Source organism: Artemia franciscana, chromosome 4 (assembly GCF_032884065.1).
Source record: "Artemia franciscana chromosome 4, ASM3288406v1, whole genome shotgun sequence".
Taxonomy (NCBI): Eukaryota; Metazoa; Arthropoda; class Branchiopoda; order Anostraca; family Artemiidae; genus Artemia; species Artemia franciscana.
The window spans coordinates 53,813,084-53,828,254 of NC_088866.1; the positions used below are offsets into that span (position 1 = coordinate 53,813,084).

At 35.7% G+C, this 15,171-nt stretch overlaps 1 protein-coding gene across 1 annotated transcript in view; it reads left to right on the forward strand.

Annotated features, from left to right (window-relative positions):
- LOC136025791 (uncharacterized) overlaps positions 1-15,171 on the forward strand; it is a 48,260-nt gene that overhangs the window by 11,748 nt on the left and 21,341 nt on the right. Inside the window, exons 5-7 of the mRNA XM_065701781.1 lie at positions 2,486-2,700; positions 9,747-10,088; positions 12,732-12,875. Coding sequence (XP_065557853.1) covers positions 2,486-2,700; positions 9,747-10,088; positions 12,732-12,875 — 701 coding nt within the window. The remainder of the gene's footprint in view (positions 1-2,485; positions 2,701-9,746; positions 10,089-12,731; positions 12,876-15,171) is intronic.

The following is a 15,171-nucleotide window of genomic DNA, read 5'->3' on the forward strand; positions in this document are numbered from 1 at the left end:
TGTGCGAAAAAGTTCTTTTAATGTTCAGATTAATAACACAAATATATTATTGTTTCATAGGATATGGCATAGTTTAAGATTCTGTTATTAATATTCTCCTTTGTATATGAAGCTTCTTGTTAGGGCCGAAGCCCCTGGTTGCTGACTGTTGTGCCAAGATACTAACGATTTTTTGGAAATTTCTAACATTCACTTTTAACTGTAAATCAGTCCGTTTAGTCTCTGACCTGAATTAAACAAAAAAAAAACAAGTTTTTTTAAATGAAAGTAAGGAGCGACCTTAAAACTTAAACGGAGAAATTACTCCGTATATGAAAGGGGCTTTTCCTCCTCAACGCCCCGCTCTTTACGCTAAAGTTTGACTCTTTCTCTTAACTCTATATTTTAAAACAGTAAAAAACTTTAGCGTAAAGAGCGGAGCGTTGAGGAGGAAAAGCCCCTTTTATATACGGAGTAATTTTTGTTCGTTTTAAGTTTTAAGGTCGCTCCTTACTTTCATAAAAAAAAAACTTGTTTTTTTGTTTGATTTATGGACGTTTTTTGATTTTAGCATTTTTTAAATCTTGGCTCTCCACGCATAAATAATTAAAACGAAATTTGCATATTAATTTTTTTGGGCTAAATGGCTTTTTCTTCTTCTTAATGGCTTTTAATCAGAAGATTTTGAAAAAAAGGGAGCGAGAGAGGAGGCTTAGTTGCCCTCCAATTTTTTGATTACTTAAAAAGGCAACTACAACTTTTAATTTTTTACGAACGTTTTCATAAGTAAAAAATATACGTAACTTACGAATTAACTTACGTAGCGAACTTCTATATTCGTATGCTTTTATTGCGTATATGAGGGGGCTCACCCCTCGTCGATACCTCGCTCTTTACACTAAAACTTAAATTTTGTCCCAATTCCTTAAGAATGACCCCTGAATCACAAAGGCCGTAGAATAAATAGTTGAAATTACTAAAAATACTTTAGCGTAAAGAGCGAGGTATTGAGAGGAGGTAAACCCCTCATATGTTTGTTTGTTTGTTATTTATTTATATTTTTGTGTGTAATATGGCCCACGGGTTTTTGAAATGCACCTATCTATCTATCTATCTATCTATGCGTAATAATAATTCCTTTTCGTTTTGTGTTTTAATGCTGCTCCTCACTTTCAGCAGAAAAAACTCTTCATATTTATTTTTTCATTGTTTTTTTTTAAATAATGCTAGAAAATCCTTCGCCCCCTTCATTGAAAGTCTCTTCCCCAATAAAACGTTCCTCCATAGAAATATCCACCAACATAACCCCCCCTTCAAATCTCCCCCCAAACCAAAAAAATCCCCTGAAAACGTCTGTACACTTCCCAGTAACCATTACTATATATAAACACAGGTCAAAGTTTGTAACTTGCAGCTCCTCCCACGGTGACTGCGGGGGAGTAAGTCGTCCCCAAAGACATAGTTATTAGGTTATTCGACTATGGTGAATAAAATGTCTATCTCAGAATTTTGATTCGGTGACTTTGGGGAAAAAATGAGCGTGGGAGGGGGCCTAGGTGCCCTACAATTTTTTTGGTCACTTAAAAAGGGCACTAGAACTTTTAATTTCCGCTAGAATGAGCCCTTTTGCGACATTCTAGGACCACTGAGTCGATACGATCATCCCTGGAAAAAAAACAAAAAAACAAATAAAAACGCATTCGTGATTTGTCTTCTGGCAAAAAATGCTAAATTCCACATTTTTGTAGATAGGGGCTTGAAACTTCTACAGTAAGGTTCTCTGATACGCTGAATCTGATGATGTGATTTTCGTTAAGATCGTATGACTTTTATGGGATATTTCCCCCTATTTTCTAAAATGAGGCAGATCTTCTCAGGCTCTTAGCTTTTGACGGGTAAGAATAATCTTGATGAAACTTATACATTTAAAATCAGCATTAAAATGCAATTCTTTTGATGTAACTATTGGCATAAAACTTCCATTTTTTAGAGTTTTGGTTACTATTGAGCCGGATCGCTCCTTACTACAGTTCGTTACCACGAACTGTTTTACTGACCTCCTAACTACAAATCAGTTGCTATTCAGTCTCTGATTTGTTAAGACCAATTCATTCTCTTAAAAGGATTAATAACCAGTTTTTGAACAAGCGTAGAAAAAGGATTATATTCTGAATCAATTAGAGACTAAATTTATTCTGTTGTAACAAAATATTACCTGAATGGATTCGACCAACTAACAATAGCCTAACGCGCGTCCGTACCTGCCTTGATGTATTTTTTGTTCATTTATTAGCCAAGATTGATTAGAAGATTAAAAATTATAGTGAATTTTCTATGACAAATTGAAAAAAGGGGAAAAAAATGAAGCTTTTATATTACTAGCGCTGGACTGAGATTGATTAAAGCTGTTTGCCGTGGTTACGTTTAAAGCTTAGATAAAGCTTTTTAAGGTAGGCGATTTGCAATTTTTGGTTCCCCTTCAACCCCTTTTTGGTGCTGTATTTAGTGTTAAGAATGGTTGGAAAAAGGGAGAAGGTCAAACGGGGAGAAGAAGCTATGGCGATTATATCGGCATCGGATAATTCAATGTTGAATGACTCCAGCTCGCCCAATTCAAGGAGAGTAGAAAATATTTCACTGAGGTCGTTAGCTGACAATATTAGCACAATTTTGGCCACAATTCAGTCAAATACTGAAATTCTGAATGATTTATCTGGATCAGTTAGGTCCATTGAATCCTGATTATCACACCTTGAGAATTCTGTTGCTACCTCTCAAAAGGAGGTCTCCGAATTAAAACCTAGAATAGCTACTGTTGAAAGTGAGTCAAATAGGATAAAAAATAATTTATCTCTATTAGCGGAAGAATATGTTCGTTTAGCATCTGAGTTATTTTTATTGAAAGGGAGTACTATGAGAATAGAAAGCAGAGCTACTGAAAAAATGTATTGCTTTGGAATGTCCCAGTTAATGATGAAGAATCAGCCAAAAAAATCTTTGAAAAAGTAATTACTGATGGAATTGGCTTGAATTTGGATTTTGAATATTGAGTGGTAGACATTAACCGTGAAATTTTTTTAACTAAGTGGGAAGTTGCAAGAAAAGAAGCTCGAATTCTTACATTGAAAAACGTTAGGAGGTTGAAAAACAAGTCAATTTTAGAGCATTCTAATATCTTTGTGACGGATGATGCCCCGCAATTGGTCTGAGAAGTTCGAAGGAAATTATTTGCTGTGAGGTTAAATTACTCAACAGTGGAGTTAATCGTGGTGATGTTTGAGTGACGAAATCGATCCCGCCACTCTTGTGTATACGCCAGTGTCCGAACACTGAGCATCTAAAAGTGACTGTTGACAAAGTAAATAAGGATTTTATTGATTCAGTTTAGGCGCATATCCCTCATATCAGAGTTGATATTCATAGGGGTGGATTTGGAAGTTCTATGGAAAAGTGAAATTTTTTCCTTTTTTTTCAGTTATTTTCTGTATTTGATTTGTTTGAAGGTTGGGCTGGACGCGCGAAGGGATAATTTGAATGAAATGAAGGGTAGTAACAAAATTACAAGTGAAGAAAGTTTTTTGTGTGCTTTTTTCTTTTTTGTTCATTTAGTTGTAGTTTGGAGAGAATGTTTGCTTGGTTGTTGCATTTTGGTGCTTACAGTATCTATGGATTCCCTTGTTGTTTTTCTTTCGTATTTCATGTTGAATTATCTCTGAGTTTTATTGCTTTTATGTTTCAGTGGGAGATGCATGGAGGGGGGGGGGGGTACTCCTTGGTGTGAGGTCAATGCACGATATTGGTTAATCAAGCTCATAGGATCTCTGCATCTACTACTACTACTACTAATAACTCACTGCAGCACCAAGCCGCCTGAGGCCAACACAGCTACGCACGCTCCTCCTCCAACCTAATCTATTTAAAGCCTCCCTCTTTACACCCTCCCAGGAAGTTCCCATTTCCTTTAAATCCTTATTTATGACATCCTCCCAACCCAGACAAGGACGACCTGCTTTCCGTGTAGCCCCAGACGGTTAGCCAAAAAGGACAATCTTCGGTAATCTGTCATCCTTCATCCGTAGAACGTGGCCTAGCCATCTCAACCTTTCTTTCATTATAGCCCCAGAAAGCGGGATTGAACCACACTTTTCGTACAACCTACTGTTTGAAATACGGTCAGTCAGCCGGGTACCCAGAACAATCCGTAGGCAATTTCTCTGGAAAACATCTAGTAAATTTTCATCTGCTTTTCGGATTGTCCATGCTTCAGAGCCATATTTGACCACTGTCATCACTGTAGCTTCCAATATTCTAATCTTGGTTTGTAGGCTTATCTTTCTATTCTTCCAAACTTTTTTTAACTGTGAAAAAACACCCTGAGCTTTAGCTATTCTACTTTTAACATCTTCACTGCTCCCACCATCTTTACTAATAATACTACCAAGGTAACTGAAGCTCCCAACCTGATCAATCTTTTCGTTACCTAAGGTCACCTGTTCATCTTCACTTATTCCTAACCTTAGTGACTTAGTCTTCTTAACATTAATTTTCAAGCCTATTTTAGCACCCTGAACTCGTAAAACCTCTAAAAATTCATTCATTTTGCTCACACTTTCATCTAATATGCTTAAATCATCAGCATAATCTAAGTCCAGGAGCGTTCTTCCTCCCCATTTGATTCCATGGTCTCCAATTGCCTTTCCTGTGCTCCTTAAGACGAAGTCCATCAAAATGATCCATATAAAGGGGGATAGAACACAACCCTGCTTAACTCCTGATTTAATACAAAACCAGTTGCTAACCTCATTTCCTACCTTAACCGCAGCAGTATTATTCTCGTACATAGCGCAAATCACTTTAATGTATTTTTCTGGTATACCATATAACGATAAGACCTTTGTTAACGCTGTTCTATCAACAGAATCGAAAGCTTGCTCATAATCGATAAAACTAAGGACCAAAGGTGTTTGACAACGAAGGGACTTCTCAATTATTAACCTAAGAGTGAAAACATGGTCGACACATCCTCTACCTTTTCTAAAACCGCATTGTTCTTCCCTTAAAACTTTGTCTACAGCATGTCTCAGTCTAAAAAGTATCATATTACTCAGTAATTTGCTACCTACAGAGACCAGACTAATGCCTCGATAATTCCGACATTCACTCTTGTCACCTTTCTTATACAGTGGTTTAATTAAGGTTTTCCTAAAATCATTGGGTACTTCCCCTTTTTCAAAAATCATGTTCATAATCTTCAGTAGCTTATTCCTAACCTCAGAGCCACCATATTTAAGGAACTCATTAATCATACTATCAGCACCTGGGGCCTTATTATTTTTTAATCCTTCTAGTACTGTCGCTAATTCTTCCTCACTAAACAAATCTTCCTTCACATCCAAGGTATCACAAACTTTTTCATTTTCATCTATATCTTTTCCTGCAACTGTATCTCGGTTTAGCACATTCTCAAAATGTTCCACCCATCTTTCTTTAACTTTTTCCTTATCACTAATTGTGACCCCATTTCTATCTTTAACTGGGACTAGTCCGGATCGGCTACTCCCTTTCAATTTATTAACATGCCAGTATAATATTTTACTATTATGCCGTCTAGCCGCATCTTCCAGATTCTCAGCAATTTTATCCATCGCCTCCATTTCACATCTCCTTAGTTCATATTTTAATGCTTTCTCCACTTTCTTTACATTCCTTTTGTTTTCATACGACCTATCGCTCAGATAATTCTTATACAAACCCCTTCTACTCTCTATTAAACCTAAAGCTTTTTCACTAATATTCCTAGTTGCTGTCTTAGCACTCTTCCCAAGGACACCATCAGCAACTTCACAAATTGTTTTTCTGAAATTATTCCATCCATCTTCCACATTGTCAAATTTTAAACCCTCAAGTTTAGTACTCAACTGTTCCTGGAATTTTTTTCTCAAATTTTCATCCTGAAGTCTACCAACATCATAACTTCCCGGGAGGGAGTTACTCTTCCGAAATTTCAGCTTTAAATTAACCTTAGACACTACTAGATGGTGATCTTTACTTTTAACATCAATAACGGCACTCCTATACACCCTAGTATCTTGTATTGATCCTGCTAGTCTTCTGTTTACAATAACATAATCAATAAGGTTTGCTGTCTTACCATCACGTGAATACCATGTCAACTTATGGGCCATTTTGTGACCAAACACCGTATTGGTTATAACTAGGTTGTTATACCTACAAAATTGCAAAAGCCTATAGCCATTACTGTTTTCTTTTCCTACACCAAAATTACCTAGGCTAGGATACCATCTATCCCTATTTCTACCAAGCTGGGCATTAAAATCTCCTAGCAAAAACACCATATTTCTACCTGGTACCCTGTCTATTTGCTCCTGTAACTGTAAGTAAAATTCATCTGAGTCACTAGTATCTCCATCAGTTGGTTCAATGGGGGCATATACTACTATAACTGATACCCTAAACTTTTTAGTCATAAAATGAGCAATTAGTATTCTATTATTAATACCTTCCCAGCCTAAACAAGACTTAGCAGCTTCCTTATTCATCATGAGCCCTACTCCCTGTCTATGTACCCCATCCTTCCTTCCCGAGTAAACAAATTCTATGTCACCTAATTTCATGCTTCCTACCCCTGGGATATGAGTTTCTGAAACTCCTAATAAATCCAGTTCAAACCGTCTGAATTCGTCAGTCAAAATGTCGATGCGATAGTCATTTTTTAACGTCGTAACATTCCAAGTTCCAATTTTCATGTTCTTTAAATCTTTGAAATTATTTTGGCCTCAAGAAAAGCAGTGATCCCGGATACCAGTGCAGGATGGGGACCAACATATCTTCTCAATTCTACACCGAAGCGCTTAAGCCGGCTTAGAACCGGACAGCAAGAAGTCCCTGGGACCTCCAGTAAGTTGGAGGCTTTGTGCAATCCTGGGCCCATCTTGGTCACAACATGGTTTTCAGCACTTGGCGATGCTCTTCTATCAACAAGAGTCGAAATCCTGCACAGACAGTCCCAAGCCTATTACCTCCGACTCATTATATATTCATGCCTACAAATATTATGCTACTACGGGGAGGCAGCCCATAGTAGATAAATTAGCTAGGAAGAGGTTTTTCAGCCCGAAAACGCCCATCAAAACAAACCAAGCCCAGAAAATTATCCAATAATCAGAATCCCGTACGATTGCTGTGTTGTTTACTAGGCTATAATTTCCTCGAGGGGCGCCACTCCTCAAGTGGGAAAAATTGACCGCAAGTTTCCCAGTCTTGCAGGTACCCCGAAAGGGTCGAGGCAACCCTTTACAGAGGCCGTTGTCCATAAATCTGGATCTTACGCCCTGCCGCAGTTGTCCTCCTATAGAGGATCCTCCCACGATGGTGTTCTGCTTCACCATGCAATTTAACCCATTACTGGGAGAAGGTTTGTAACTCATCTGACGCGTGAACACGGCAGTTGGCCTTTCTGAGTGTACATTTGAGGGGCCTTCTTCCTCCTCCACCTGAAATTATGACCCCCAGGGGAGGGTTTCCCAGTTTCTATTATGGGCCCCACTGGGACAAGGTCCTACTTGGCCTAAGCCTCCTATGGAGCTACTCTACCTATCTATAGGGCTTACATATATACATATATATATATATATATATATACACATACATATACATACACACATACATATACACATACACACATATACACATACATACACATATACTCACTAACGTGCAAATATATACCCTGAATTGGTATAGGCTAGGTCTGTATATGGTGAATATTAATTTCCTTTCTGATGCAAATGCACAATAACTTTGGATTCAGGATGCAATTCTGACTATAGAGATAAGTATTTTTCTTACTTGAAGTGTATGTGCAGAATTAGAAATTCTGCTGGTACTACAAAAGTAGACCTAAGTAGCCCATGATAATAGTGAAAATTTAAACTCCCCACAAATAAATATTCGTTTTCTCATGAAATAGCTCATAAAAATCAAAATATGAGGAGAATATCTTTTTGGAACTGTCGTGGTTGGAGGAGTGGGCAAGGTGCGACTGAAATTTTTTTATTTGAATCGGGCACGGATATTCTTGGGGTTTGTGAAACATTTTTAGATGAAAACTTGGCAAATAAAATTAATATTAGCGATTTCCAATTCTTTCACGTAAGCAGAAATAAAAAAAAGCAAGGTGGTTTAGCAATACTAGTTAAAAATTATATTCTGGCGCCACTGAGAGAAGAATTTCTATATCTGAATACTGAGATGGTTTTTGAAAGCTGCATTGTTGAATGTTTTTTAACCGAATAATTAAAAAAAAAATTTTAATTGCTGAAATTTATCTCCTCCCTCATCTAGCATGGTAGACTTTATTGACAAATTTGAAAATATGTTAAGCGTGATATCAAATCTTCGAATGCGATTATTTATCCTTGGGGACTTAAATATTGACTTAATGGGATGCCTCCCATCAAGCCTGCAAAGGATTGACCGACATGTCCTTCAGTTTTTAGAATGTAACCTTTCACATGGTATGAGCCCAGTATGTTTTATTCCGACACAAATTACAAATTCATCTTTTTCTCTGATTGATAACATTTTTGCACCTTATCCATGTGAGGCTACATTCGTGGTTATGGAAGATACGTCTGATCATTGTATTTTAATGTCTGACTTCAGAGCGCAAAAGATAGCCAATAAATAAAACCCTATGAAAAGGAGAAATTTTTCAAAGGTAAATATGAATGAACTGAAATCTAGTCTTAGCGATATAGATTGGAGTGAAGTTACTAACGAGAATGATTCAAATACATCCTTGGATGTATTTTATCGAATTCTGAACGAAAAACTGAATCTTCATTGCCCATTTAGAGCTACGTACCGGAAAAGAAATTCACCCGAAAAACCTTGGATAAGTTTATCGCTTTTAAAATCTATCAATGAAAAAAATCAACTCTATAAGATCAAAATGGAATACCCCTCAGCTCATAATGTACAGCGATTCAAAAATTATAAAAATTTACTGGTTAAAATTCTTAGAACAAGTGAACAAATTTATTATGAAAATTGTTGAAATTGTTGGTGAAGGATGTTGTTGCAGATTATTTTTGTAATTACTTTTCCCACTTTAGTGCTACTGCTGATCTGGAATCCCCTGAATCTTTATTTGGCTCATATAAAGATTATCTACCGTCATCCGAAAATTCTAGCATGTTCATGACCCCTGTTACTTTCGTTGAATTCCAGAAAAATAATTACGAATTTAAAACGTGGTAATTCCCTAGGTCTAGTTGGGCTCTCCACAAATATTCTGAAAGAACTTGCATTTTAAACACATCTTTATCATCAGGGATCTTTCCAGAAGTATGGAAATCTGCACGAGTTATTCCAATTCATAAGAAAGGTGATAAGACAGATGTAGGCAACTATCACCCAATAGCTATTCTTTCTCCAATATCTAAGGCTCTAGAAAAAATTATTCAAAAAAGAATTGTATCCTATTTTAATAAAGGAATTTATTTACTGAAAATCAGTTTGGATTCAGGTCGGGTCATTCCACTGAACAAGCTATTGCTGCGCTAATCTTAGAGATTAATGATTCACTTAATAATGATAATCATGTGTCTACTCTCTTTTATGATATAAAAAAGGCATTTGATACGCTAAACCATGAAATCTTGATGGAAAAAATTAACAACACAGGTATTAGAGGTAAAGGCCTAGATCTCATAAAATCTTACCTGCATGATCAAAAAATTCAGGTAGACATAAATGGATATCTGTCAAGCCATATCGCTATTGATGATATTGGAGTCCCTCAGGGATCAGTATTGGGACCATTACTATTTTTGATCTATATAAATGACCTCTCAAGGTGTTTACCCCAAGATAATAGCTTAGCAGTAATTTTTGCAGATGATAAGGCTTTGACAGTAAAAGCTAAAACCCCATCTTTGTTGGTTGAGAAAATGGTGACAGCAATGAAATCTTTGAATAAACGGTTTGCGTGTAACTGCCTAGCTCCAAACTTCTCCAAGACTGAATTCATGATTTTCGGGTGGTCACAGCGGGCGATAAATAAAATTACCAAAGATGAGTTAATTGTAAATCAAAGTAGGATAAAAAGTACATTCATTTCGTTACCTTGGGATTATTCTCGATAAGCATTTTTCTTTCCATAAGCATTCTGATTATTTGAGATTGAAACTTGCCCATCACTTAGGTTGTTTTCATAGATTGAAACTGGTGTTTCCTTTCCCTATCCTTAAAATTTTATACCATTCTCTAATTGAATCATATCTTAATAATTGCCCCATAATTTATCTCAACACATTTATGGTCCATCTGCAACCTCTTCAGATAATTCAAAATAAGGCATTTAGAATTCTGGGTGCTTCTGTTCATCGCCCTGCGAGACTTAAAATCTGTCAGAAACCCAAACTTTATATATTTTTCTCAATATACTTAATTTCAAACAATTGAAGGACGTGCATACACCAATGTGGTATTATGATATTCAATCCTCAGCAAATTATTTCCATGATTTGGGTATAATTGGGACTCCCACTTCTCCTGCCCACTGCATCCGCTCCAAGAAGTATCGCCTTCCGCCAACAAATCAGAAAGAGCTAGATTCTCAATCAGATACCAGATTCCTCATATTATAAATAAACTTAACTTATTAGAAATGTCCTGAAGTTTCACAAGTCGATTTTCTTTGAAAAAACATATTTCAAAAATAGTTCTTTGCCTGGATGTCGGGACTGATTAATAATAGGTTTTAGTATGTATTTTGCTGTAGTGTTCTCACGCTGGGTTGGCCTCCTCTATTATCTCCTACCTTGTATGTTTTTTTTGTCTTAGTTTTTGTGTTCTCTTTTTGGAATTATTAGTACGACAAGACGTTGTGTTTTTTTTCTATGCATTTGTACTGTCCCAGCCTTATGAGCTCTGCTCTCTATTGGGGCATAATATTGTTTTTGAATATTTTTAATTTGAATTAATAAATATCGATTGATTGAAACTGAAATGATTTTATTTTATTTTTGAGTTTTTTAAGTAATTCCAGAATTTTCGTTTTTGTGAGTTCTGCCTGAGCATGATGTCATATCAATAAGCATGTGAGGGATAAAGGCCAGAGCGAATCAACATTTTTGAGGACCAATTGTGGCGGAACATAAGGTGCCGGTCTTTTTAACTAACGTCAGCATTATACTAGGCTAAATACGCTCTTTGTGTCAATCCAAATTTATTTGTTTTTTTCAGTAATCGCGGTTATGATTGTATTTTTTCTTCTTGTATGTTATTTGAAATGAAATTCCTAGTTCGGAATAAAGATTGTTCTCAGTAAAGTGCAAATTACGTTCTGACCTTTAGGAGGCACCGGAGGCGTTAGCCGTACGCCTCTTTGAAATAGTTTTTTTGGTTTGACCTGATCATTTATGGTAATTTATAATTATTTATTGCTATTTATTTTAATAGATTATTTAGTGCAATTCTTATTCGTTTTGAATTTCATCTATGCATGGATAATGATTTACGGTAGTCTGTCTCTGGAAAAATTATTTGAATTTATTCCTGTTCGGCTTTGGTTTTTGTGTAGCTCTACTTTTCTTCTACAAAGTTATTTTGTGAATTTTTTTAAAATAATTTTCAAATAAATCTTTTGACGACAAACAAACCGGTTAAACATAAGCAGATGAGAGCTTGACAAAATATGATTTGTTATTGTTTTTTCTTTCATTTTTCAACTAATGAACGAACTAATCTAAAAAATTAAAGAATTGTGCAAATTCACTATCCAGGGAACTTTAATTCAGTGACATATACGGCTGCCATAGAGCCAGATCTCTAACAAGAAGTCCAGAATGTTGCCAAATCAGAAAAATGATAAGAAATGTTGAGAAAAATCTCGGCTCTTTCTCTATTTAGGCAAGCCGACTACTTTAAATAGACATTTATGAGCTTTTGATCGTGAAATTTCTGTAATACTGTTTTTCTTTATTTCCTTCATATAGGCCTAATTTATTAACTAGCTTTATTACTTTTATTTCTATTTTTTATCGTCATTTTGACTGATTTCGTTTTATCGATTTTTTAAGAAATTAAAGAATAAGTAGGAGTTTTCACAAACATTACTAACAATCGTTTTTTTTTTTTGCAATATCACTTGAGGCTGTCCTTTTTGCGTATGTGTGTTATTTGAAATTTGGAAGAAAAACAGAAACAAAAATTGCAATCGTCATTATTCTGATGATGAAAATGGATGAAGGAAGCTGACTTTTAAGGTGTTTTGACGAAACATCCCTCTGAAGCTAAACAAGAAGCTATTGGTTAATGTCTTAGTATTGAGCTTTTTTTTTTCTTTGGCAGAATGTGCTTTATCAAGTTTGTTGTTTTCTACCTAGTCGAGTTTCTGTCAGATTTTCCGACTGTAAAAGTCAGAAGTTATTCTGAATTTCTTTGTTTGAAGCCCTCTGTGTATCTTGTAATGTATATTGCTCATTTTTAAAGTAAGAAGTATTCCATTCCCATTTGAACAAAAGACTGGCATTGATTTTAATTCCAAATGTTTTTTTGTGCTCAAATATAAGTAAAAGACTCTCGCCTGGCTATTTCGACTTTTAAATATAAAAATATCTAATATTCTAATCAATTGGAGCTTTGATGTATTTATTCATGGTTCATATTTTGCGCTTTGTTCTTCTATTCTTTTTTTTTCCAATTATCAAATGCATATTTCTTAGGACAAAGCTGCTGGAGACGATGAAGCGCAAACGGTAGATGAGAATTTCTCTACTGCCTTGGAATATAACCTCCCCCCAACTGGTGGCTGCGGTATGGGTATTGACAGGGTTGCCGTGTTCCTAACGAATTCAAATAATATTAAGGTAAGATACTAGCTTTTGTACTTTTTTTGCATGCAATACCTAAATGATTATTAGATTATTATTTGGCATGAAGTAAGGTTATGTTTTTTTTAAGGATTAACTAAACAATCCACTTAAATTTAATTAAACTAAACAATGTAGACATTAGAACTAAACAATGTGGTCAACAACGAAAGTTAACAATGTAGACAATGTCTTTATATGTACAACTTTCACGAAGTAATAGTGAAGTGAAAGTAAAGAGCAACCGAGGCAGTGTTCTATTTCGGTGGCTCATCAGGCTAATAGGGAAGTATTCCTCAAAGTTCACCCTTGATCCTTCTTTTAAGATTAGGAACCAGTGTTGCATTGGGTAATATCTATGGGGCTCGATCAGTGGACCAAGCAGCTGATACTGGGAGATGAGTCAATAAGATCAACAGCGAAAGTACTTATAAGCAGCGCTGTGACACCACCTGGTCCTGGCACTTTGTCTCACTTAAGGGATTCCCTTACAGTTTTGATCTTTGACCATATGACAGTATATCTGCCATAAGGTCTGTGACCTTATGGCTCAGACCTTAATATGGTAGTTGATTGGGGGCCAGGACGAATACTTGTTAAGGAGTTTTGGACAGTTAGTTTTGTTGCCAATCGTGGATTTAATTTGTCTTTAAAATGTTTCCTTTACCATTGGAGTCTTATTTGCATTTCTTTAATTACATTTACCAGTTATTTTCTACTAACCTTTTACTAATTGGTTTGAAAAGTCTTAACAAGAGAGGAACAGAGAGGCTACATGCAAAGGATTTTATGGCTCAAAAACTTCGGTTTTTTTATTGGCTTAAAGCTTTGCTCAGGTATTAGGTGTAATTGGATTATAGAAAGGCTTTCCATTAGATCGTCTTTTCTTCTCTTTATGTGTAAATATTAATTTAATTTGCTTACGAAATAACGTCACAGGTGTGCAACTTCGGAGCTCTTCTGGAACTCAGTTTTGCAATCCTTCCACTTCTTGCCTTTCTTATTTCTCACTCAACTCTCTTTTTCAAATGTTGGTTGGGTCTCTCAACTGCTGTAATCGGAATTCTTGTTGTAATGTGACTTTTCATGTGACATATTCTTTGTGATGTTTCATTTCAATAAGCAAGAATATATCTTTGGTAGTCCAAATCTTATTGTTGTTTAAATTTTCTGCTTGGGACTTCATTTGCAGTGTCATTACGAGGATGACACTTTCAGCAAGATGGCAAATCAATGGTTGTACGAGGAATGGCCATATTCAGAACATCTTTGAGTTTTGTAGACAGACGTGTGATGACGTTTGAATTAGTTTGAACTTTCCGATACATTAAAACACATGCAGAAAGAACGATAAAAAGGGAAACTCGTATGCTGATACACTTGGCTGGAATGTCCAACATATGAAACACTAAAATGACTAAAACATCACACTCCTCCGGGAAGAGTTTATCAAGAGATGTGCATAGTCACTTTTAATACTGCTTGTGAATTATGTAGCAATTCACAGGAAATTGCAAGCTTGTTTTATTAAACTTTTTAACTATTAAACCAGAACTTGAATATATGCTTAAAAGTTTTTAATAACAATTAGATTTACTGCCGCGGTAGCGAGCATGCATTTCTTTCTCTTTTAATGTCATCTCCGCTTACAGTTGCTTGTATGTATGCGTCAGTTACTTTAGTTATAGGAAGAAGATAGAAAAAGAGGAGTCTCATCCCAGGCAGCGCAATAGCGCTGCCTAAGTAAAGACCCATATGGGCACAATGTATTTTTTATTTATTTATTTATTTCTTGTTTATACCAGGGCACTTCGTATCGAAGGAGTTGTTGTAAAAACTTAAAAAAGGGCTCATTCGATTGGAAATTGAAAGGGCTAGTGAAAATAACGACGAAGATCACGCTGCCTTTCCATAACACACAAATACAAAGTAGAAACAATAGGGAAAATCTTTTCAAGACTGTTGAAATCAGTTCTGTGAATATTTTGGCCCTATGTCCAAGGGCCGTCTTCAGCACAATAGATATCTTCACTTTAATTCAAATCACCCCCACAAGTTAAAAGAGCAGTTGTAACTTTCCTCATTGATCGTGCCCAGAATATTTGCTTCGATTCGTATATAAATGCAGATATAAACTTTATCAGAGAAATTCTTTTTGGTAATGGATACCCCATTCCTTTTGTCAATAAAATAATTAACCGTAGAATAAAAAGACATTCTTGTAAAATCGAAGAAGATATTTCACAATGTGAGGCTACTGATAAGCCTCAAATATTGTCTATCTTCCGTATAT